This window comes from Drosophila takahashii, chromosome 3L (assembly GCF_030179915.1).
Source record: "Drosophila takahashii strain IR98-3 E-12201 chromosome 3L, DtakHiC1v2, whole genome shotgun sequence".
In the NCBI taxonomy this organism is placed as follows: Eukaryota; Metazoa; Arthropoda; class Insecta; order Diptera; family Drosophilidae; genus Drosophila; species Drosophila takahashii.
Window position 1 is genome coordinate 25,043,176 of NC_091680.1, and position 23,107 is coordinate 25,066,282.

Here is a 23,107-nt window from a genome sequence, read left to right on the forward strand (position 1 = left end):
AATATTTGTCTGGTGAACGCACGCTGTGACACGTCATGTTCGCGTGACCTGTGAACGGCAAAACGAAACCATTCTCTGCCCAAAAAAAGTGAAAACAAGATTATTTCGATTTTGTATTAATTGTAGCTCAAAATACAATTAATTAGGTTTACACTCAAGCATTTAGAGGCAGCGCCAGCACTAGACAAAGTTCAGCCGTAATCATGGGTTTGTGGACTATAGGAAGCGGAACCTCCCATTCCATTCCGCCGACACCCGGTGACGAAGATGTCTGGTCATAAAAATCGTACGTTCTTCCTTCAGGTGGGGTGCTCAGCTACTTTCGCGGACTGCTCGGCTCCCGGGAGATGCGCATCTTGATCCTGGGCCTGGACGGCGCCGGCAAGACCACGATCCTCTACAGACTGCAGGTGGGCGAGGTGGTCACCACGATACCCACCATCGGCTTCAACGTGGAGCAGGTCACCTACAAGAACCTCAAGTTCCAGGTCTGGGATTTGGGCGGACAGACAAGTATTAGGTGAGTGGGTGGGGGATTCGGTGGGGCTTATAGTCATGAACATATGTTCTTTTATCTATTTTACCTTTGGTTAATATGTTTGTTTTTCAATATTTACTTGAACCAATTTCAAATAGAAACAAAGTTTTTGTATTTACATTTTAAATTATGCGTTTTTGCTAAAAAAAAAAACATGCTTATAATATGTGACTGAATACCGGGGATTTCGAGATAAGGAAGCCTGATTTGTTTGATGTGGTCCGAGATAATTGTAGAATAATATAATATGAACTTATTAATAAATAGTATTTTATAATTAAATCACAAAAAATTTTAGAAACATTTTTGTATACATAAATTAATTATGCATTAAGTAGGAAATATTATTTTATTTTTGGTTATTGTACGGCATTTTCCAAGGAAATTTTAATGTCGTTTAGTACAATCTATACCTACATAATGTATAACACTTTTCAAAAATTTTCCTTAGAAATAAAGGTTATTTTATTTGTTGCTTTTCACTTCAACTTCGCAAGGTTATTTTCCACTTCCTCAAGCTTTGTACAATATATATAAATTCATAAACATTTTCCAACAATCTTGCTTTAAGCGAAATTATTAGTCACGATATAATTTGTTCGAAAACTTCCAAGAAGCAATATATAAACGTATATGTATGTAAATCTTATTTGTATGAATATAAAAAAAAAAACTTATGATTAGACATTGGATTTTAGGTGAAATCGTTTTAAAGTCACATTTGATTGGTTACAAATTTTATTTATTAAGTTATAATTAGATTTAGGCCAAACTTAATTGAGGTTTGCGTAAAAAAATTGTAACCAATCAAATGTATGCTTTAAAATAAAATTTAAATGCATTAAAAAAAAACAATTTAACCTAAAATCCAATGTCAACTTATGATATTCAACTTATTTTCCAAAAAAACAAATAGTTCTCGGGAATATAATCCAAGTTATTCCCAAAATCGCTATACAATCTCCTAATCAGTACAACTTGCATTCCAGACCTTACTGGCGTTGCTACTACAGCAACACAGACGCCATCATCTACGTGGTGGACTCGGCGGATCGCGACCGCATAGGCATTTCCAAGGACGAGCTGCTCTACATGCTGCGGGAGGAGGAGCTGGCCGGAGCGATACTGGTCGTGCTGGCGAACAAGCAGGACATGGATGGATGCATGACCGTGGCCGAGGTGCATCATGCGTTAGGGCTGGAGAACCTCAAGAATCGAACATTTCAGATTTTCAAAACGTCGGCCACCAAGGGCGAGGGACTCGACCAGGCCATGGACTGGCTGTCCAACACCCTGCAGAGTCGCAAGTAGATCCTCAGCCAGTACCCCCAGTCCCCTGTGTAAAAATGTTTGTGTCCAAAGCATCGCCAGCTAGGAATCGTCTACAGCTTTTTTTGCAAATTGCTAATTGCGCAACAAATCCACGAACCGAAAGAAACTTTGTAATAACTTCTAGTAATATAATTAATAAATTATAGGATTAAACAATTCAGTAAATTCATGCTTTGGCTACCACTCGGCCAAGCCGAATCGCATCACCCTCTTCTCCTGACTGTCCAAATCCATGCGCACCTTCTGTCGCATGTAGAAGATGGGACAATCGCGGTTCGAGCAGATGACCTCCTCATGCAGCGACTCCTGGCATCGCTGGCACTCCGTCCAGAGGCGCGAAAAGGTCTCCTCCAGCTCCCTTTTGGCACTCACCTCCTTCTGGTAGAGCTCACTCATGCGGGGCTCGCAATGCGGACACAGGCAGGCCTGCTCGTATCCCTTGGGCATCAGGGATTTGCAGCCCAAGCAGGCGGTTTTCTTGGTCATAAAGCCGGCTAAACCACCCACTTTTGAAGTAACCACAGTGCGAGTGCGCGTGTGCTCGCCCTTCAGCAAAATGGACTCTGCATTGTCGCCCAAAATGGGCTCAAAGATCCGCAGCAGCGGCTTGGAGAGCTGCTGCTCCAGATAGTAGGTGGCGTCGATGGGCACGCTGTTCTCCAGCACATACAGCGGATCCTCGGCCTTCTGATAAGCAGGCGTATTCTTGGCCGCCGCACAGATCACATAGGGAACTCGATCGCCCAGCTTGGGTGCCGTGCCAGGATCTCTTTTCTTCATCTTGGCGGCCAACTCCACGTGCGCCTGCTTAGCCGCGTAGTCCGTCTTCGCCAGCTCCTTGGTGATGACCAGATGCGAGATGTCGATGCGGTTGCAGAGCAGATCGGCAATCACCTGTTTCACGTAGGCCACTGCCCCGTCGGGATCCCTTTCGATGAGCAGTTTCTGCAGGCAGGCGTTCATCAGGTTGGCCACCAGCGGCGAGTTATCCCTCCTCACCGTTTCGATGCCCTTGCAGTCCATTTTATCGTACGTCTCCGGCCGCGTGAAGTACAATCCCGCATAGCGCTTCTTGTTGATGAGGAGGTACGGATAGTAGACCTTCTCGAACTCCAGCTTAATGGGATGCACGAACTTGGAGCTAACCAACTCGGCCGCCTCGCGACCTAGCTCCATGCTGCGCTCCAGTGTCTTTACACCGAAATTAACCATCACAGAGTCTGTGTCGCCGTAGATGACCACCGCATTGTTCTCATAGCCATTGGCCTGCGTGTAGTGCGTCTCCACCTCGTTTTTGGTCAACTCGATCATGGTGCGGCCATAGGCGGTGACGCTGCCCGAGATCTCCAGGCAGGGCAGCTTTCCCACCTGGGCACCGGTGAATCCATACACCGAATTGGCCGAAATCTTCAACGCCAGCTGCCTGCCATCCAAAACCTTCCGTTTAAACGGATCCGTTTCCACTTTCAGGTCGTTTTTGGCCCGCTTCCTGGCGGCCAAAAGGGATTCCAGGATCTCGGGCAGCAGGCCGCGCCGCACCTCCGATTTAACAAAGTAATTATTGGCCGGCGTGCGCTCTACCTGATCATCCTGCAGGTTCTCCTGCTCGCGCAGCTTCTCACGCGTTCCGCCCAGAACCAAGGTGGTGTAGCACAAGTTGTGGGCCATCATTATACTCGGATACAGGGAGGCGAAATCCAGCGTGGAGATGGGATCCGCATAGTAGCCCCTTTTCGGTTCAATCACAGTGGCTCCCTCGTACTGCTCATCCGATCCCTGGGAGGTGTACGAGGGCATGATGAAGCCCTTGGTCTTGGCCTTGCGCAACAGTTGACTCAACACCTTGATCTGTTGTCCGCGGGTGAGCAGCGATTCCAGCGGCACACCCGTCACCCTGGCCATTTCCATGTAGTTAACGATGGCCATCAGCTTCTCGAGCAATCTCAGCGGCAGGTAGGCATCCTTCAGGCAGTACATGGCCAGCCGGCGACGCGTTTGCTCGTCTCCGTTCTGCAGATCCGTAATGATGCTGTGATGCACATCCTCCTTTTGCTCCTGCAGGAAGTGATAGCTCACAGCGTTGAGCGTGTAGGAGCGCAGTTTGTAGTCGCGCAGCAAGACAAAGAGCAGATCGAAGGGCACGCGACCCTCGAAATTCACATACTGGTTCTCCCGGCGACCCATCTGCTTGGACTGCAGCATCTGCTCCTTGATCACCGAGCGAATGTTCTTAATCCGGCCCAGATACTCGAAGTTCTTGACCTTCAAGTGCGCAGCCCGGTTGATCAGGTAGGGAAAGTCAAAGTTGTTGATATTATAGCCGGTCAGGATGTCCGGATCGACCTCCCGCACAAAGGCCGACCACTTGTCCAGCATCTGGGTCTCCTTGTCGTGGCACAGCACCTGGCTTCCTATGATCGGAGCACACTCGTTCAGGGTGAAGACATTCCTGATGAAGGGCTCTCGCTCTCCCTGCCGAATGACCATGTTGGCTATCTGAATGACGGGATCCATTTTGGCCTCGGGAAAGATTCCCTTGCGACCGGCGCACTCGATATCGAAGGAGAGGATGCGGAAGGGCGCCACCTTGGACCACTCGCCCTCCGGTTCGTGGGAGATGAACCTGTCGAAGGCCACATCAACCTCAATCTGGCAGCGGGATTCGGGCAGCGGTTTGCTGCGGCTGTTCCTCATCCGCCAGTGGCCCACGGGAAGCTCAATCCAGTTGCAACCGACCACTCCCGTGTCCACCATGAAGCGGATATCGAAGTCAATGTTGTTCTCGAAGGCGCGGCAGTCCTGGAAGTCGATCTCCGACATGATCACCTCCTTTTTGAGCAGCCGCGAGGCGGCGGCCACAAATCTGGGCAGTGTCACCGTAATTTTGATGTACCTCTGCTTCTTGTCGCCGTTGTAGCCGTGGATATTCAGCTTCTCCACCAGCTCCACCATGAGCACAGCTTCCTGGACATTGTCCTTGTTGTTCCGGATATCGGCTATGACCTTCTGATCCAGGGCCTTCTGTAGTTTCTCGCACTGGTGCTCTTCAAATTGCCTGGGAGCCTCTATGTAGAAGTACGGACAGAAGCCGTGGACATGGCAGCACACCGAGTTGCCCTCCATGGTGACCCCGAACATGCGGACAACCGGAACGGGTCCTATTTGCGCACCTGGCATTCCCGGCAAGGGCTGTCCCAGGTAGTTCTCCACATCCAGCTGCTGGAACTGCAAGTTGTCCTTAAAGGGATCTAAATCTGGTGGAGGTGGGCGGGACCAGCGCTCACTGGTCTGCTGATTCTCCGGCCCGTCGCCCATTAGCAAAGTCTGATCCATGTCCTCGGAGTTCTCGAAGGCAGCCAGCTCCGCCTCAAAGCCCATTTCCTCGTCTTCGTCGGGATTCCTGTGGTGCAAGAAATGTAATGGCTTGTTTTATACTCCCCCTAAGTTCCCCTACCTGGGCTTTTTGGCGTGGCCATTGGAGGTGCCATTAAACTTGCGCTTGGCGTCCATTCTAGGTACCTAAATGTAATTGTTATAGCAAAAACATAAGATAAGATGATGCCAAAAAATAAGGCGCGCTTTTGCAGGTGGTGCCAGTGTGACCGCAGTTTTAGTTGCAATTGCAATGTGAACTTTTTCTGTGTTAAAAATATACCAAAAATTGCAAAATAACGGTGACTTTGTAAATTTTTACTTAAAAATTTATCTTATTTTTTATGTAAGAAATGGCCCAACAATAAACATATATGGAAATCATATTTTCCAAAGTTCTTATAAAAGGGCAGCAAAATAAAATAAATTTAAACGAACTATAACGAACGATAAGGTAATTCAAATAAAAATTTAATTATTTTTAATAAATAATGCAGCCACACGCGAATAAAATTTAGGTGCAATTATTTTTAACAATCGCTTAAAAATACCACAAGTCGGTTTTAAAAATACCGAAAATTTTGCGAATTTCCCTGGCAGTGCTGGAAAACGCGCCACTCAGTGCTATCAGCTTGTATTGTACCACCAAAATTGCTTGCAGTCCTTCAAAACTGGCAGGTAAAACGCATTAAACTGATAACCGCGATAGCCGTGCCGTCACCAGGAGATCCTGCCGCGAAAAGGATCCCGCAAAACGGAGGAGAACGCAGCTGCCGAGGAATCCTCCGGTGAAAATGACAAACCTGTGAATTGCACGAAACAGTGCCTGGTGGGGGTGTCTCTCCTGCTCTCTCCCTCACTCTCTCTCGCTCTCGACTTACCTCACCTCACCTCTCGCTCGCTCGCCCGCTGGAAGGAGGGGGATGGACGGTTAATGTTACGACGAGCACATCGCAGTGTGAATCACGTTTGGACGAGCCCAAGGGAAAGAGAAGCCAGCGATGTACCAGAGTGCCTGCCAGGCGGCCACCACGGGCTCCTGCGTCCCGGGAGCCGGACAGCAGCCGGACAACGAGCGCCAGTCGGCGCTGATCGCCCAGCAACCCCCCACCGCGCCCGTGGAGCCCGACTACAGTGGCTTCGATATCGTTAAGGCCACCCAGTACGGGGCCATTGCCCGCGTCCGGGAGCTGGTCGAGTCCGGGTGGGATGTCAACCAGCCGGACAGCGAGACGGTCACCCTGCTCCACTGGGCGGCCATCAACAATCGGCGGGACATCATCCGGTACTTCCTCGAGAAGGGCGCCACCGTGGACGCCGTGGGCGGTGAGCTGAATGCCACGCCCCTGCACTGGGCCACCCGGCAGGGTCATCTCGGCGCCGTCGTCCTGCTGATGGCCGCCGGCGCAGATCCGAGGATCCGGGATGCGGAGGGCTGCTCCTGCATACACATCGCCGCACAGTTCGCGCACACCGCGCTGGTGGCCTACTTCATAGCGAAGGGCGTGGATCCGGATCTCCAGGATCGGGGCGGAATGACGGCGCTGATGTGGGCAGCATGGAAGGTGAGTTTGGCACGTTTTTATAGGGTAAAAAACGAAAAACATTAATGTTTTTTAGTTTACCAATCAAGTTATAAACATCTGGAATCATAAAAATGTCGAGCCATTAAAATATAACTAAATTAATTATTCTTTTGGGAGTTCGTCTAATTTTTCAAAGACTTTTTACCATAGAGTGGAATGTAAGATAAGGATTCAAAAAATTCTATAGAAATTACTTTAAAATTTTAAATTATTTTATTTAGAAAGCTTTAAAATGTAGAATGTTATTAATCAATTTATAAACATCTAGAATCGTGAAAATGTCGTGCTATTAAAATATAACTAAATTTATTATTCTTTTGGGAGTGCGTCTAATTTTTCAAAGATTTTCTCCATTGATTGAAATGTATGATATGGATACAAAAAATACAATTCCATAGAAATTACTTTAAAATTTTTAATTATTTTGTTTAGAAAGGTATAAAATGTAAAATGTGTGTTTTGCTACTTAATTCGTTTATTAATCAATTTATAAAAATCTGGAATCATAAAAATGTCGTTCTATTAAATAAACCTGAATTTATTATTATTTTGGGAGTTTGGCTAATTTTTCAAAGATTTTTCCATTAAGTGGAATGTATGATAAGGATTCAAAAAATAAAATTCCGTATAAATTACTTTAAAATTTTTAATTATTTTGTTTAGAAAGCTATAAAATGTAGAATGTGTATTTTACTACTAAATTCGTTTATCAATCAATTTATAAACATGTGGAATCATAAAAATGTCGCGCTATTAAAATTTAACTGAATTTATTATGCTTTTGGGAGTTCGTCCAATTTGTCAAAGATTTTTTCCATTTTTTCCATTGAGTGGAATGTAAGATAAGCATTCAAGAAATAAAATTCCGTAGATTTTACGTAATATTTTTTTATTATTTTGTTTAGAAAGCTATTAAATGTAGAATGTATGTTATAGGTACATAAACTCTTAGTTGAAACCATTTAAATCCCCTCATTCATCAAAAATGTAGGTATTTATAAATTACTTTAATTAATTACTTAATTAGCTTGAGATGTTTAAAAAATTCTGCATTTCTAATTTAACCTCCTTTAAGGTTTGCGCTCTGGATCCCGTGCGCCTGCTGCTGACCCTCGGAGCCAATCCCGCCATGGTCGATTACACGCATGGAAACACGGCCTTGCATTGGGCCATTCTAGCGCGCAATGCCACGGCCATTTCCACACTGGTGCTCAAGTCGAAGGCCTCGCTGGATGTGCCCAATCTGCGGGGCGAAACGCCGCTCTCGATGTTGGAATCCCAAACGGGAGCCATTTGGATAGGGGCCAAGGTGATGGACCGCGTAAGGGAGGCGGCACTCACTTCGCAGCAACGGCGATCGCTGGTCTCCAAGCTGCGGCACGACAAACGCCTGAGGTGGTGGTCCATGGTGGCCTGTCCCTTCACGGCTTTCTATCTGGCCGGCATCGTCTTCACCGTGAACACGCTGTACATCATCAAGTTTTTCCTTCTGGGCTGTTTATACGCCATATTCCACACGATCGGCAAGGCCTTGTTCGATGAGCACCTGATGGCCCTACTGCCGCTGAGCGTTTACCTGGCCACCAAGGCCTGGTTCTATGTCACCTGGCTGATGTATATCGAAGAGTCTGTCTCGTTTACGGCCACCGTTTGCTTCCTGATCTCGTCACTGGCCCTGTGGGTGTGCTTCCTCAAGTCGTGGAAGGGCGATCCGGGCATTATTCGGCCCACCAGGGAGCAGCGATTTAAGGTGAATAGTTTCTGTTGATATTATATCTATTTTTCTAATGTTATTTACTTTGTAAACCCCCCTAGACCATCATAGAGCTTTCGGAGCGAGGTGGAATCGGCTTTGAGCCCGCCTCCTTCTGCTCCGGCTGCCTGGTGCGCCGTCCCATTCGCTCCAAGCACTGCTCCGTATGCGATCGCTGTGTGGCGAGATTCGATCACCACTGCCCCTGGGTGGGCAACTGCATCGGGCTGAAGAACCACAGCTACTTCATGGGATTCCTCTGGATGCTGCTGATCATGTGCGTCTGGATGCTGTACGGTGGCTCTAAGTACTACGTGAACCATTGCAATGTTCGATTCGATGGTGAGTTTGTTAGTTGTTCCCCCAAGCAATTTCTAAAGCCCAAGTCATTCACACAGATTTTCTCGGTGCCATGCGGGCCATTGGCGACTGCGATGCCTGGGTGGGCTGGGTAATGGGCAACGCCCTGCTGCACATGTCCTGGGTGATCCTGCTGACGATCTGTCAGACATATCAGGTGATCTGCCTGGGCATGACCACCAATGAGCGCATGAACCGGGGACGGTATCGCCACTTCCAGGCCAAGGGCGGCCACAGTCCGTTCACCCGGGGTCCCATCCAGAATCTGGTGGACTTCCTCGAGTGCAGCTGCTTCGGATTGGTGCAGCCCAAGCGGGTGGACTGGATGAACTACTACGACTACGATGCCCAGACGCATCAGACCATCGAGAAGGAGCCGCTGCTGGGCGTCGACTGCCCAGATGGCATGGCTGGCGACCACCAGTACGTGTAGGATAAGTCCTATCGGGATGCGAAGACGCTTCAGATGCCCATCGCGCATGTTTAACAACCGACACCAAACGCTTTAGAGAGTCCGCTACTGCTTTTTCTCTTTCCCAAAAATCCAACCCATTTTAATTGGTCCCCGCTGATCTGCTGCAAAAATACATAAACACAAACTGCGATTCGCGAAGAAGAATTCAACACAACCACACAAACAGAAGCGTCATCGCTGACCGATATCGGATGGACGAGTTGGGGTCCTGGCCGAGCACGGCTGCCCTTCACTTAAGTACATATAATGCATGTATTACTGTAATTACTCTGTACATTTCTGCGTATTTCTTACTCTTCGATCATAAGCCGAAAGTACACAAAACGTTTTTTGTCCTTTAAAGTATTTGTATACCAAAAACCCACATAAATGCAAACGTAAGCAAATGAACACCGAACAAATTTACCAATGCAACCATAATCAAAACCAGAGTTTGTTTAAGCGTGCAATATTCAAGATTCTAATTCACGTACTGAGATATTAACAAATTGTAAAGCGCACACAACAAAAAAAGAGACACCAAAAGAAAACTTTGTCAACGTTTCAAGGGAGTTGCATGTTGCATGGACTCTAAGCGAAGTTTCTCCAAGTTGGGCTAAAAAATTAAGCATTATATATTAGAGAAATAAAAGTAATAGTGAAAATTCAGGAATTCGCAGTCTTCACCTACTTTGAGACGCTGACGGCTCTCTAGTATCGAGAACTTCGCTTCAGAAACGACACGCAAAGACTTTTCAAATATTACTAGATATGGAAAAAACAGCAAAGACAACAAATTAACCAATTGATCCCAAGCACTAGCATACTTAAACAAATAATGAACTAATTCTAAATGCGATCCAATTCTAATTATGCACTAGTCTAGTCAGAAAATCATTTAAGTAAAATGTTAATGAGCAACTACAGCCACAAAATCGATAAATAAATTGCATATTTAAATAAACCCATATAGCTATGAAATGATCTATTTATAATGTAAAAGGAATTTCAGCAACCTGAGAACAACACGCATAGCAATGAATAAAATATGTTGTAATTGTAACACGTTACTTAAATGCATTTAAATATTAATTCAATCGAAATCTACAAACCAATTTAATACGATGAATCGCTAAGCAAACATTTTCAACTATGTACTAAATATTGATGATAAAACACACAACTTTTTCGATGTATTTTGTATTTGAGATTATACAAATGGAGATGGAGCTGGAGATGAATCGATTTGCTATAAAAGTTATGTATATGTTTCAAATCCATTTTGTATATTCCTTTCGCTCGCATCGCTACAAGAAGATAGCTTTCAAAAGACTATACATCTAAACCGAACAAGATCTAACATCAAGCAAGGCCTCAGAAAGCATTGCGCATATAAACGTATAAACTAAGTGTTTTTGGCCTATTTAATGAAAATCAAGCAAATCAACCCCATTGCCTACATCTTTAGTTTAGCGGCTAAGTTCAAGACAAATATATTTAACTAAAGATATATAAATGAATGTATTAAATAGTGTGTAGAACGATGGAAATTGTGAGCTCGATGAAGTGTATGTGTATGTGCGTTAAAAACAGATTTGAATAATAAATAGAACTTTATTCCGTATTCAAAAAAAGCCAATGAGTTTGCAGTTATATTAGTTATTAATCGGTTGCTAATGGGCAAAGCGACGGCTTGCAATGCTTGAATTTCATTATTTCCTCATAACTTTGTACTGAATGGTCCTAATTGAAAAATGTCTTCAACATTTCGACAGGTAATTAATAAACACAACCAAATTGCATGTATTTTATCCGAAATCGTTAAAAAGAATCTGCATGGTTAATACCAACTTTCTAGCTTTTATAGTTTCCGAGATCTTAGTGTTCAGACCGACGGGCATGCTTAGATCGACTAGGTTCGTGATCCTGATCAGGAATATATATACTTTTTAGGGTCCAGAAACGCATCCTTCTATCTGTTAAATACTTTTCCACCAATACAATATACCTTTTCACTCTACGAGTAAACAATAAATAAAATAATAAGATAAAACGCGCTCCAAATGGGTTTTAATTTGTTTTTATTGTTTGATGACATAATATTTGTAGATTTTGAAATTTCATTTTTTTGTTTTTTAATTATTTTTTTTGTCGACATTGATGCATTACATTTATAGGCTCACTTTAAAAATAGAATTTCTTCCCTTTTATGATAAATTAAGTTGAATGGTTTATTTTTTAGTTTTGCTTTTATTAAAAGTAAAACATTTAAATGTACGCAATTAAAACACGCTTTTCATATTATTTTCGTGATTAGTTGCGATCCTTTTCCGTTAGACCTTTGCAGCGGGTGTAAATGATATACAATACATATATTATTTAGCATTATGTTTAATTTACTTGCTTGATTGCAAAAAATATGAGAATATCGCGCGTTTGCAACGTGCCAATTTTTGTTTCCTTCAATATTACGCTTTTTAGTTAAAGCAAATTAAAAACACAAAGGCTTATGCTCTAAGTAAAAGAATTGTTGCAAAAGTTAGTTGAGGAATACAAGACATAGACATTACATATAGAGTAAAGGATTGAAAGAAGATCTGGACTGGTCTGTGAGCGTGTCGTGTGGTTTGGATAGCAATAGCGTCTTTTGTCTATATAATATATTTATCAGGTGGGATTTCGGCGTGGCCAGCTTGAGCTCAATACATATACTATATAATGATTGATATTTGGTCGGAGTTGAAAGAAGCTATAGGTGTTTTATCGTTTACAATCGGTTGCCGGCTTTCACATGCTAACACAGAATACAGAACGCGGCCGAAGATGAAGTACAAGTCAAAGAAGTGTTAAAGTAGTCGTAAATATATATTGCAATGCGTTTCATAAGCGCACTTGATAAGAAGGGAAATTAACATAAGTTGGTTAAAATATATAGATGTATAATTTTCATTTAAGCCTAGTACAATGTTTCTCAACTGCGCTTGGCAGGGTCTCAAAGACGAGAATTTGAATTTGCGCTAGGACTGTGGGACAATCTTAATACCAGATCGGATTGAATGTGAGTACAGTTTGGGATTGAATGGAAATTCGCGTCTTTGGGCCACGGACAAGCGCAGTCTCAGCTGTTCTTTATATATTAACTACGGACGCGCCGCAGACTTTTAGATGCTTTACAATGTGGCTTACAGATAGCCCATTTTCACCCTCTTGCAATGCAACCTAAACTCGTTTAAATGCGGCCCAACCACTCACGATTGACAGACATTTCAGGAAACCAGAATGTGATAAGACGAAGCCATCCCCATCCCCGCAATAAACCCGATATACCAACTTTGACATTTGCCAGTGCCAACAATCAAGCGTGAGTGGGAGACCGCGTTTAAACTTATTTCTTTAATAAATATACGAAATATTATACATGCCTTAGTGCTATAAACATGTGTAGACACGCCTTAAATATATATCCGTGTATGTATATATAAATTTCTTTTAGTACACATATTATATATTTTGTTTTAAGTTTTCCTTTCTGTTTTCTCATCTCCTCATTTTACCCCTATTTATTTTTGTTTTGTTTTCTTTTTTAATAAAAAATATATATAAATATAGCTATTTTGAATTTGATTTTATCTCTCTGCTCATATGTATAGTTATCATTTTTTATGCATTTAAATCTTTTGCTTGCTCAGTTGGTTTACCATTAAATATGCTTACAGAGTTATGATTATTGGGTAAAAATAGAGGCTTATGTTTGGGTTTATTGTACCCCTTAGACGGGGTACCGCAAAACGCAATAAGCAATTAGCAGTTGTTTAAAAAAAACACAAAAAATAATAATAGTTATAATTGGTAGAGCAAAACAAGAATAAATAACAAATGTGCCGTGTAAATAGGGTTCTGTAAAAATTATGTATATCATATAAAACTTATGCTTAGTCTAGGTGTCGAGCGGGGTTATAGTATATAGCAAATGGTAGTTGGTTTCACCTCGTCTCCCCGTTTTCTTTCGTCCTGGGTCAATGAGCGAAGAGCTTGGGAAAGGGGCGTGTTTGTTTGCTTGCTTATCGGCTTGCTTGGTCTTGTAATATGTATACAATTTATCATATATTTATAAACATTAGTTCCCACTGATGTTACGTCTTTTGCAGCAGCTCGCTTTGTGGGCTGGTCGGACTGGGTTGCTGCTGGTTCAACATGGTCGGAGCAGACAGAGTGGTTGCCTGGGTAATAACTGTCGTGGCAGAGATGGTCTGTTGCTGCTGCTGTTGGTGCTGCTGATGCAGCTGGTTCGGCGCCTGCTGCAGCTCCTGGGGATGCTGCTGGTTGGTCTGATTGTTCAGCGGCTGGTTCGAATTGCAGAGCACCGAGTAGACGGAATCAACTTTGCTGAGCTTCTCAAAGAGCGGGATCAGTTCGCGCAGTTCGCAGTCGGTCACATCGTCGAACCAGGACTTTACAGGAACCTTTCAGGGAAATTAAATACATCATTATGGGTATACTTATATTTTTAAATGTTTTTACTTACTGCATTGTCTGGATGAAAGATATAACTGGCTGGAGAATTGTCGACAATGACAATCTTCTGAAGATCCCGCCCCAGACGATTCAGATCCTTAATGTAATTACCCCTGTAATAAACGCACGATTCCCTAAACAGTCTTGCACGAAACACGTTCCATCTGAAAATAAAGTTTGGCAAATATTTTAGTAGTTAACTTCAATAAAGTATATACATTTATTTAGTTTAATCTCAACTTACTTGTCTAACAGATCGGCAACGGGATCTGCATATTTGGCTAGTGATGCTGTAAACAAAACGCACTCGTACAGTTCACCCATCTTCTGCAGAAACTCGTCTACGTGCGGTCGCTTCAGAACGTACACCTGATGTACGGTTCCATCGATCTCCACTGGAACTATGAAATCAGCATTCGGTATGGGCTGAAACGTACAACGCACATAATATTAATGTGGGGAATATTTAAGGATGCTCCAGATGGACTCACCTTAAAACTACTGTGCACTAGGGTCTCATCCAAATCAATGACCATGCACTTTCTGTGCATATCGGTAAGCCTAACCTGAGGTAGTAGGTACCTTTGTTGGTCCGGTAACGGTGGCGGTGTTGTTGAACCATCGATTTGTGTGCCATTCTGGTTGGTTTTCGTTCGATTTCGTCGCCAGCAGCAAAGCAGAGATTGGAATAATCCTCGCTTCTGTGGCTTTAGGCGATCCACATCGTCTAGAGATATAAAAATAAATAAATGGAAAATGTTTGTTCAGTTTTCAATAATTCATATCATAAAGTAAAGTATTTATTTATTTGGTAGGACATGTTGAATGATGATATATGATATGATAGGTGTTTTTTCAGAAATGTAATATTTTAAGATCTTTATTACTTTTGTAAAAAATGTTTAATAAAACAAACTAATTTGTGGTAAAGTACGTATTTAAGATCATCATAAATCTCAATAAGGATGGCTAATTAGCAAATACATTCCTTCGGTTAAACTTCATATATTTTAATAGAAATTCCAAGCATTTTCTTGATGGCTCCTCCATTAATTTAAACAAAATTCTAGCTGCCTCATAAAAACTTCTCAAGCAATATTTAAGACCCCTAAATGCGCCCACGATGTTTTCACTTTCACGTATGTATATGTATATATTTTCATTCCATTTTCGTATGGATGTTTCGCCTTGCTTGGATTACTATTTACAGTTTGTGCCCCATAATGACATAAACATTGTCTGTTTTGTTTGCTACATTTGCATAATACAAATATAGATCTATTCCAATTTCTATATCTGGTTAATACTGCAGTACATGCAATGCAGACAATTTGTTTTAGTTTTTTGCTTGGCCGCCAGTGTGTTTTGGTTTGTGGCTTATGTTTTTGTGCGAAAATGTTTAAAAATAGAAGTCAAAGGCAAAACTAGAAGGCAGCAACACTGCGGGGCGAGGGGGCGGGAGTGGGGTTAGGGGTGGAAAATGCGTTTAATCGATGGGAAATGCTATAATTGCATGCAAACAAAGTAGCAGGTAGAGCGAGTTACAGTCCAGCTTCACCGCTAAACACACCAATTATAAAATGTAATTAAAATACAACTCAACTAATAAAATAACTATTTACATAAATCTACTTCAATATTTTTCTTTTTAAATAATTAGAAAATGGCACAGTTTTTATGAAAACTTAATATAAAAGAAACTTATTTGAAATTAGAACTTAGCTAATTGCTGTGAATTTCACTGTTACAAAATATTCTTTGAAAATAACACTAGCAACATTTTTATATAATAATTAAACCAATCAAAGTTCAAGTTAAGGAAGTTATACTGTAGCATGCAACGAGTCAGTGAGATAGTTAGTTGGATAGATAGATGGATGGATAGAAGGTCACAGGTTGACCTTTAAGCTGGCCTGAGGTGCGGCCACCTTGGCTAAAAGGGATGAGCGAGGAGCTGGCGAATGGAGAGCCAGGGATAGAGGATAGCGAAAATGCGTCCGTCCGCAATTTGCATTGTATGGCAACAAAAGGAAACAGCAGTCAAACATCACTTAGCAGAGAAAACAAGCTTCAAGTCGGTGATGTGCCGGGTGGTGGGTGGAAAGGGGGTGGCAGGAGGTGGGGAAGCGTCCTTCTTGTTGGCTAAGCTAGACGTAACGGTTCATTGAACCGTTAGCCAAGTGAAAACTGAGCTTAGGATGTGACGAGCTTTTTCTTTCTGTGCCGCTGTTTTTACCATACCCTTTTTTAAGGTATCAGCATTATTTTACTACAAATGCAACTGATTTTAAGATATTTTATAAATTCTTATAAGTTTAAGAATAGGTATTAGTACTTGTTAAATATTACTTTTATAATGAAAGAGTGAAAACTCTTAAACTGAAATAAATACATTTTTTATAATTTTTACTTGTCTTCGCCTCCTAAAAGTAATATGATTTATAAAGTTAGAATACATTAAAAAAAAGGGCATAAAAATCTATAGTTTTGAAAAGTCCATAAAAGCTAGTAAAATATTAAAACCTAAAAAAAAGAATTAGCTATCTCTAAAATATTTGACCTAAGGAAAAGAATGTACAGAACCAAGGATAATGTAAATTAAGATCTCGTTCACGACATGTTTTTAAGATCGTAGCTTGCAAAGAGTGGTCTACAAAGGGTACTTAAACCTGCCTTTCCCCTCTTGTTTTTTCCTAATGTATTTTTTTCTCATAGAACCCTTGCAAGTGAAGTGCAAATGCACTTGAATATTTTATGAGCGTGTGCTCTTGTTGTAGTTGCTGCTGCTTCTCTAGCATAATGAAAGCTTTTTCCAGCGTCTGGCATTTGTAATTATTAGGCAGGTGAACCATTCCCCCCTCCGTTCCCTTCCTTCCGCGCTCACCTCTTAACTTTTTGCATAACTTTGCATAAAAGGGGCCGAAAGCCAACCCGAAACACTCAACTTGTTGAAAACTGCGCTCTGTATCCTTGCTGATTATTGATAGGCAATCTATATTTGGGTCGTCGATGGAGCAACACCTCCAACCAATCCACTCCCATCCATTTCATTTCAAGCACCCACTCACCCACATCACACTCAAATAGGCTTTTGTCCTATTTTAAGGTGTTTGGAGCGTCGCTGGATTTGTGTGGGCAGTTGCTTCGCATTCTTCTTGTGCTCGTTTCCAGACATATTTAGATGACCATATTTATAGCTCATTATTGGGGCAACAATCTGTCATGTCTCTACGAGATTCTGTTTTAATAGACACCCAAATATGGGCCGAAAGTATGCGAAACGAGTCGGTCACGTTGAATTATTAAATATTTCAGTGGGTTCGAGAGCAATTATTTTTGTCAGGTTGCCTTTGATGTCCACAAATCAAAACAAAATGGTAAAAGGCAATGGTTTGATTTATTACTTTTAAAATACTAATATTATTTCCCAGTGCAAGGGATTGCTTTACAATATGAATACTCGATAAAGTTAACTGTTGCTAATTATTTTATTCTCTTTATATTCTCTAAACCAGTTTTATTAGCATACAAATTATATCCGACTTGTATTATAGCAATGAAATATTTATAACGTTCCCAAGTCTAGAACAATTGCCTAAGTCAAAGTTCTTTGGCAGAAACCGATCTAATACCGAGTATAAAAAATAAGGACAAGCGATTAAGTCACAGACTTATTAAAAACAATAAAAAAAAAAAAGATGCAGACAAAGACGGTAGCAACCATATCGCTGCATTAATTTATGTAAATGCGAATCCTTCTCCGCCAGACTGTTAAACGGCCTCACGCGTCAATTGGGCTCGATCTGCAGGACAACCCGTCAACATACAGATCCAGAAAAGCCAACACAACCGTCTATATGTATCTCCACTGATGCGGAACGGCAATGGCAATTTCGAAAGATTTTCTTTTGTTATAATTGGAACATATTTCTTTGACAACTTTCGGTTCTGTTGGCGGGCAAGGTCTTTTTTATGTCAGATAAGGAGAGGGCAACACGTCAAGGGGGGTATTATTTGATAATTAATTTAAAGCAAATAAAAGAAAAATTCATAAGAAATCGAGAATATAATTGCCCACATGCCGCACACACACCGTTGAAACTTTTTATTCGGTTCTCGGCCACAGTCGCTTATCTAATCAAAATGTTTGTTATCTGGTGGGGGGCACACTATGATATCATTCTTGCCGATTCCAAGAGCAACAAAAATGCCACTCAGTCTCGACCTTCAGCATATTTATGAAGTTTTTTTTGTTGCTTTCTGTTTTTTTAAACTTCAAGATAGAGGCAGCTTAACTTTTAAGCCGCGACAAAAGAAGATGGCAAACAAAGTTAATGGCACGTGATATAAATGGGCAAAAAAAAGTGTCAATGGGGTACAGTAAATATCGACTAAAGGAATATGAACATTTTTATGTGCTATGAGAGCAAGAGTAAGAGTTTTTCTCACTGTACCTGTTGCAACACCTGCTTTCCAATTTTCGTAAACTCAATTTGCTATCTCCCTTATAAGGATGGGTTCTCTAGAACTGCAGCACCCCAATTCAGCCTTTGTTTTTTGGGGGTTGGCCTTTATTTAACCCCCATCGTAGTTCAACGAACCTATATCCAGCATGGAGATAAAATCTCAATGTACAGAACTCGTTGACCTTTATCGATTTAAAAAGGAAAAGCTAAAGCCATCATTTTATAAAGTGTTTCTTGTCTGCTGGCATTAGTATATAGGAAATAACATCGCACAAATCTTTTGCACGCAGTCCGCTCATCTTGTGCCGTATATAATATTATTTTTTCAATAATTAAGCATTGCAATGCATCTGTTCTCTGTCTGTTTTGTGTATCTCAGAACCCATAAGGTCGTAATTTAAATACACTTTTGAAGAGGGGAGGATATATTTAGAGGAAAGTGTACTTTGTCTATTAAAATTAAATCTTTAAAATCATAATTTTCTAAATTTAACATACTTCTAATATTAATTTACAATGATTTACAAAATAATATATTTCGACCTTCCACTCTTTCTTTACCTTCCACTTTGTTTATGAACCCTGTTCGACATTTGTTTATCACTCTTAAACTTTTTCGGGCACGTGCAATAAATGTATAAACATTAATTTTGTTTATTCTATAAAATAATAAAATCTTAAAATAAATTAATTCACACAACTTCCATCACTTTTAGTTATTTTTGGATTTACCTAATAATTGCGTAATATAAAATGTTTATACATTTAAATTATAAATATTTCAGAGCGTGGAATAAATGTTTAAACAATTTTGCTGTTTATCTATTTTTGGCTTAGCGCAATAAATGCAATAGTAAAAAAATCATAAAATTCTTGGTATTACTATAAGAATTAAAACAAGTGATATGTTTATACAAAAATATATATAAACATTTCAGCATTTTATAGTAAAAATTCGCTGTTCCGACCAATCCAGTTTTTTCCATTTTCCCCAAATTGTTTATGGACGAGATCTTTGAACTCAATTCGTATTCTTTAAATTAACATTATCTGGCTATTTTTGGACTCGCTCAAAAATGTGAAAATTAATAAATATTCGAAAAAGGGCGTTAAATTGAGGAAAAACGCGCTGTCTGTGTGCGTGAGTAATTTGGCTTCCAAGACCTTGAGAAAATTGAAAAATCACAGCAGTTCAGCTGAGGCGGCTAGAAATGAGATACTAGGAGAGCATTCTGCGTTTGCCCATAAAAACAATATAGATGTATTTATAAGCGAGGTTGAGTCGAAGGGGGAGGGGCAGGGAGACGTTATGGCGAACATATATCTATACTAATATTTATACGCGGTGAGGCAAAGCAAAAAGCACTTAGGCGGCGGCACCCACTCTCAAATAAAAAAGAAAAACATATTTCAACTGTTGCTGTTCGTTTGCCGGTTTGCCCCTATTGCCGTGCTCCTCGCACTCGCACTGGACCGCTTACACCCACTCGCTCACACACGAAAAACAGCTGAGATCAGAATAATAGAAGTGGGTTTCTTAGAAAGAGCTTTGGAAAATAATCTTTATATGACGTGATCTGTTTTTACGAACTACTAATTAGCTGATAGATGATCTGTAAAAGTATAAAATGAATAACTGATTAGTTTACTATCCCATAGTTTGTTTCCAAATTAGAAAGTTCAATATAATTGTATTTTTCAGTTATTACTAAAAGAAATGAACAGTATTATATGTATATGTACTTCAGTATTTTAGCGTAAAATTATTTTGTTTTTAATTAGTGTACTACTATCTTGACCTCAAGTGTTTGTACATGCTGCTGTCATGACGTCTCACTTATTATCTCACGCTCTCTCTCAAAGCCCAACTAGTAAAAACCGCTTAGATTCCTATTTGGAACCCATTGGGATAACTTGATTTCAAGATGTGGGCTCCTGAATTGATTTCCAATATATGTAGCTTGTGACACATATAGATCGGTGGAGAGATAAGAAAAAATACATTTATTTGCGCCAAATTGGCAGCAGCGTCGATCAAAATCAAATCGAAATCAAAGTGAGCGAACGACGTCGATTAACGCCTAACCGCAAATATTTCGTATATAATATATCAAGTATAGCCTGTACATGTGTGGCCATGTATAAAAGGTGCAGTGGCGACCGCAGATTAGATTAAATTAGTTATTACTTTACTTTAAGGCGTTCATCGCGGTTTTTTCTATGGTTAGCCCCACCCTCTTGATTATTCGCTCTCAGCACAGAAAAAAATTTTTAAATCTTAGGTCAAGTTGTACATATTTAAGGTATTGATATTATTGTAGTACATGAATGAAAATAAATTAAATTAGACAGTTAAATATCGAAGTCTGGTAATAAAAGCGGAGCTCCCACAGCTGATTAAATTTGTATCTTTTTTCATACAGATTAATTTTATATAATTTAATTTTGATTATTCATATTTAAAATCAATTTTTGTATGTGTACTTAGGCCTCTCTCTTTGGCTCTCACCATTCATTTATTCATTCATTCATTACAACCATATCTCGCAACCTTTAAGCTACTCTTTTGTTGTTCGTCTGTTGCTTTGTTTGTTTGTTTGCATCACTGTAAGAAAAAAAAGCACACACAACTAGTTTTATTGTGCTCTTTCTCTTTGGCTGTCTCTCCCTCTCTTCATACCGGTTTTCCTCTATTTTTTCTTAACTTTTTTGTACGCTTTTTGCTGCTGGCTTTTACTGTGCAATTTAATTGGCAGTTTCTATTGTTGGACCCTCGAAAGTAAACATGCAAAGGCAGTTAAGCAGTTAACGCGAGCGAAAAAGAAGAAAATAAAATACAATTGGAGAAAAGAAAAGGCTTTCGTGTCGAAATTCCATGACGTCACATGCGCCGAAAGACGTCATCAATTGATTACAGGTGGGAGTGGGCCAGTGGGTGGCAAATGGGCGGCAGGCGGCGGGTGGCGGCAGAGTTGCAACTGCGTCGCAAAATAATTCAACAACCACAAAACGAAGCCAGCAAGTGGTTAGATCATTCACAATGGCCAACGAACAAGAAAACACTGTGTGCTGAATAAAAAAGGGGGCGAAACAATCACAACAGACACAGTTGGGGTGAAAATTATACCATTATTAACTATTATTATTCGTCACAGTGAAAGCCCGAGTGAATTCATTTATTTTAATGCAAATGCACGATGGCGAACTGCGATAAGATAAAGATTTTTGCGCTGATAGTATTTTAAATTCATTGAAAATTGGGTTTTGTAAAATTGTTTTGGGTGAGAGATACAGAAATTAATGAATTCTGTAAAACCATTTTAGGTTCTTCGCTTTTTAAAATGAAAAACATTTGTATTCTAGTTATTTAAAGAAATTATAAGTATTTAAGTACATAGATATTAAGATTATTATTTTTGCTGTCACTTGCCACATAATTTGTTTTGAATTACAGAAAGTACGACTCACAGGCTAAGAATGTACGGAAGAACAACGAATTATTATATTTAATGAATTTTTCTTTTTAATATGAAATGTTTTCTTGGGTTTCATTTTAAGTGCCGCCTGTATAAATTATAAAAAAAAGCCCAATGCCATTAAATTCGTTACGACCTACAGAAAAAACGACATATGTACAACTAAATATTCCCACAATTATATTGACCGCAATTGGGTGAGCTCGAAAGGTCAGCGGGGTGTTGGGGTTATTTTGGTGGGTGTTGTTGGGTGGTAAGTGGGGGGCAACTTCTTGGCAGCGGACAAGTGTCCTTTCGTCTTTGTTGTGACGCCTTTAAGTAGCGATGAGTCATGACTCATGAGTGAAGGCCTCTATTGGGTCTGGGTTTCCCCCGGTTTTCCCCGTTTTTCCCCCATTTTCTCACCTTTGTCATTGGGATAGCTGGGATAGACGTTCAGTTGCTCGTCGTCGCGGGAAACTTGCGTGATTATTGATGTTGCATCCATTTAAGCACTCGGTTCTTGGCTCCACTTCGCTTAACAGGTTGATAAATCAGATCGGTTTCGGATAGGATAGCTGCAAAATGTTGCGCACACATGAGAGATACATATGATATGACAATTATCGCGAGATATTATATTTCCATGTTTTCTTCGTACATCGATGTATATACGAATATATACATGTCGTATATACCACGTATATATAGCTCACACACACACATGCACCAATTGATAGCCCCAGACAGTGGAATTTTACAATTACGCTTTGGCCGTCCGTTCGCTTCGTTTTATTTCCCTTTGATATTCACCTCGCTATTTATCGCTCTCTCTCTCTCTCTTTCCCTTTCGCTCCGTTGCACTTTCGCCTCTGGGTTGTTTTTGTAACTTTAAAACTTTTAAACGATTTTAGAAAACACTTTCTTTCTTTCCTTCGCTCTTGTTTTTAATTTTTGGTCGCGCTCATTCTTTTACTTCTTCATCCGCGTCTGCTTTTCGCACACAGCTTCGCAGCGTTTTATTTATAAACGCCCACACAGACAGAGCCACTCACACATGTACGCACTGGCACGCACACTTGCTCGGCGCTGATGTTTTCGTTTCTCGTTATTTAATTTTTCGCACTCGTCTTCCCTGCTCGCATCCTGCCATTAATTAATCGCGCAAAAAAACAAAACGCGTGAGTAGTGAACGTCGAAAAAAAGTAATACGAACAGCGAAACCAAAACGAGTGGAAAAGTGTGGACGCAGCCAATTGGCTGTGGAGAAAATTAG

General features: G+C 40.8%; 4 protein-coding genes across 4 annotated transcripts; 2 read left to right on the forward strand and 2 right to left on the reverse strand.

Annotated features, from left to right (window-relative positions):
* The first annotated feature begins 49 nt into the window (after positions 1–49).
* Positions 50–2,035, forward strand: Arl1 (ADP ribosylation factor-like 1). Its single transcript, XM_017155378.3, has 3 exons — positions 50–207; positions 304–520; positions 1,528–2,035. Exons 1-3 carry the CDS (start codon positions 204–206, stop codon positions 1,847–1,849), a joined length of 543 nt encoding a protein of 180 aa, XP_017010867.1. The 5' UTR covers positions 50–203; the 3' UTR covers positions 1,850–2,035.
* On the reverse strand, positions 1,985–5,478 carry PolD1 (DNA polymerase delta). The gene is made up of 2 exons (XM_070215470.1): positions 5,325–5,478; positions 1,985–5,270 (listed from the first exon to the last, which is right to left on the reverse strand). Exons 1-2 carry the CDS (start codon positions 5,378–5,380, stop codon positions 2,048–2,050), a joined length of 3,279 nt encoding a protein of 1,092 aa, XP_070071571.1. The 5' UTR covers positions 5,381–5,478; the 3' UTR covers positions 1,985–2,047.
* Positions 5,479–5,851: 373 nt separating this feature from the next.
* On the forward strand, positions 5,852–11,029 carry Hip14 (palmitoyltransferase Hip14). The gene is made up of 4 exons (XM_017155384.3): positions 5,852–6,807; positions 7,904–8,578; positions 8,644–8,923; positions 8,980–11,029. Exons 1-4 carry the CDS (start codon positions 6,244–6,246, stop codon positions 9,372–9,374), a joined length of 1,914 nt encoding a protein of 637 aa, XP_017010873.2. The 5' UTR covers positions 5,852–6,243; the 3' UTR covers positions 9,375–11,029.
* A 430-nt stretch (positions 11,030–11,459) lies between these two features.
* On the reverse strand, positions 11,460–23,075 carry hzg (CTD small phosphatase herzog). The gene is made up of 6 exons (XM_017155385.3): positions 22,645–23,075; positions 22,258–22,409; positions 14,402–14,637; positions 14,155–14,336; positions 13,921–14,074; positions 11,460–13,858 (listed from the first exon to the last, which is right to left on the reverse strand). The coding sequence occupies exons 2-6, from the start codon at positions 22,337–22,339 to the stop codon at positions 13,529–13,531; spliced, it is 984 nt and encodes a 327-aa protein (XP_017010874.1). The 5' UTR covers positions 22,340–22,409; positions 22,645–23,075; the 3' UTR covers positions 11,460–13,528.
* Between the last annotated feature and the right edge of the window lie 32 nt (positions 23,076–23,107).

Excerpts from the sequence above, each read along its gene's own strand:
- Arl1 (XM_017155378.3), top strand. Across the intron at positions 521-1,527 it reads GGCGGACAGACAAGTATTAG|ACCTTACTGGCGTTGCTACT; the intron begins GTGAGTGGGTGG and ends CTTGCATTCCAG.
- PolD1 (XM_070215470.1), bottom strand. The coding sequence starts at position 5,380 with ATGGACGCCAAGCGCAAGTTTAATGGCACCTCCAATGGCCACGCCAAA. Across the intron at positions 5,271-5,324 it reads GGCCACGCCAAAAAGCCCAG|GAATCCCGACGAAGACGAGG; the intron begins GTAGGGGAACTT and ends CTTGCACCACAG.
- Hip14 (XM_017155384.3), top strand. The coding sequence starts at position 6,244 with ATGTACCAGAGTGCCTGCCAGGCGGCCACCACGGGCTCCTGCGTCCCG. Across the intron at positions 6,808-7,903 it reads TGATGTGGGCAGCATGGAAG|GTTTGCGCTCTGGATCCCGT; the intron begins GTGAGTTTGGCA and ends ACCTCCTTTAAG. Across the intron at positions 8,579-8,643 it reads CCAGGGAGCAGCGATTTAAG|ACCATCATAGAGCTTTCGGA; the intron begins GTGAATAGTTTC and ends AAACCCCCCTAG.
- hzg (XM_017155385.3), bottom strand. The coding sequence starts at position 22,339 with ATGGATGCAACATCAATAATCACGCAAGTTTCCCGCGACGACGAGCAA. Across the intron at positions 14,638-22,257 it reads CAGCTATCCCAATGACAAAG|ACGATGTGGATCGCCTAAAG; the intron begins GTGAGAAAATGG and ends TTATATCTCTAG. Across the intron at positions 14,337-14,401 it reads TAGTGCACAGTAGTTTTAAG|CCCATACCGAATGCTGATTT; the intron begins GTGAGTCCATCT and ends TGTACGTTTCAG.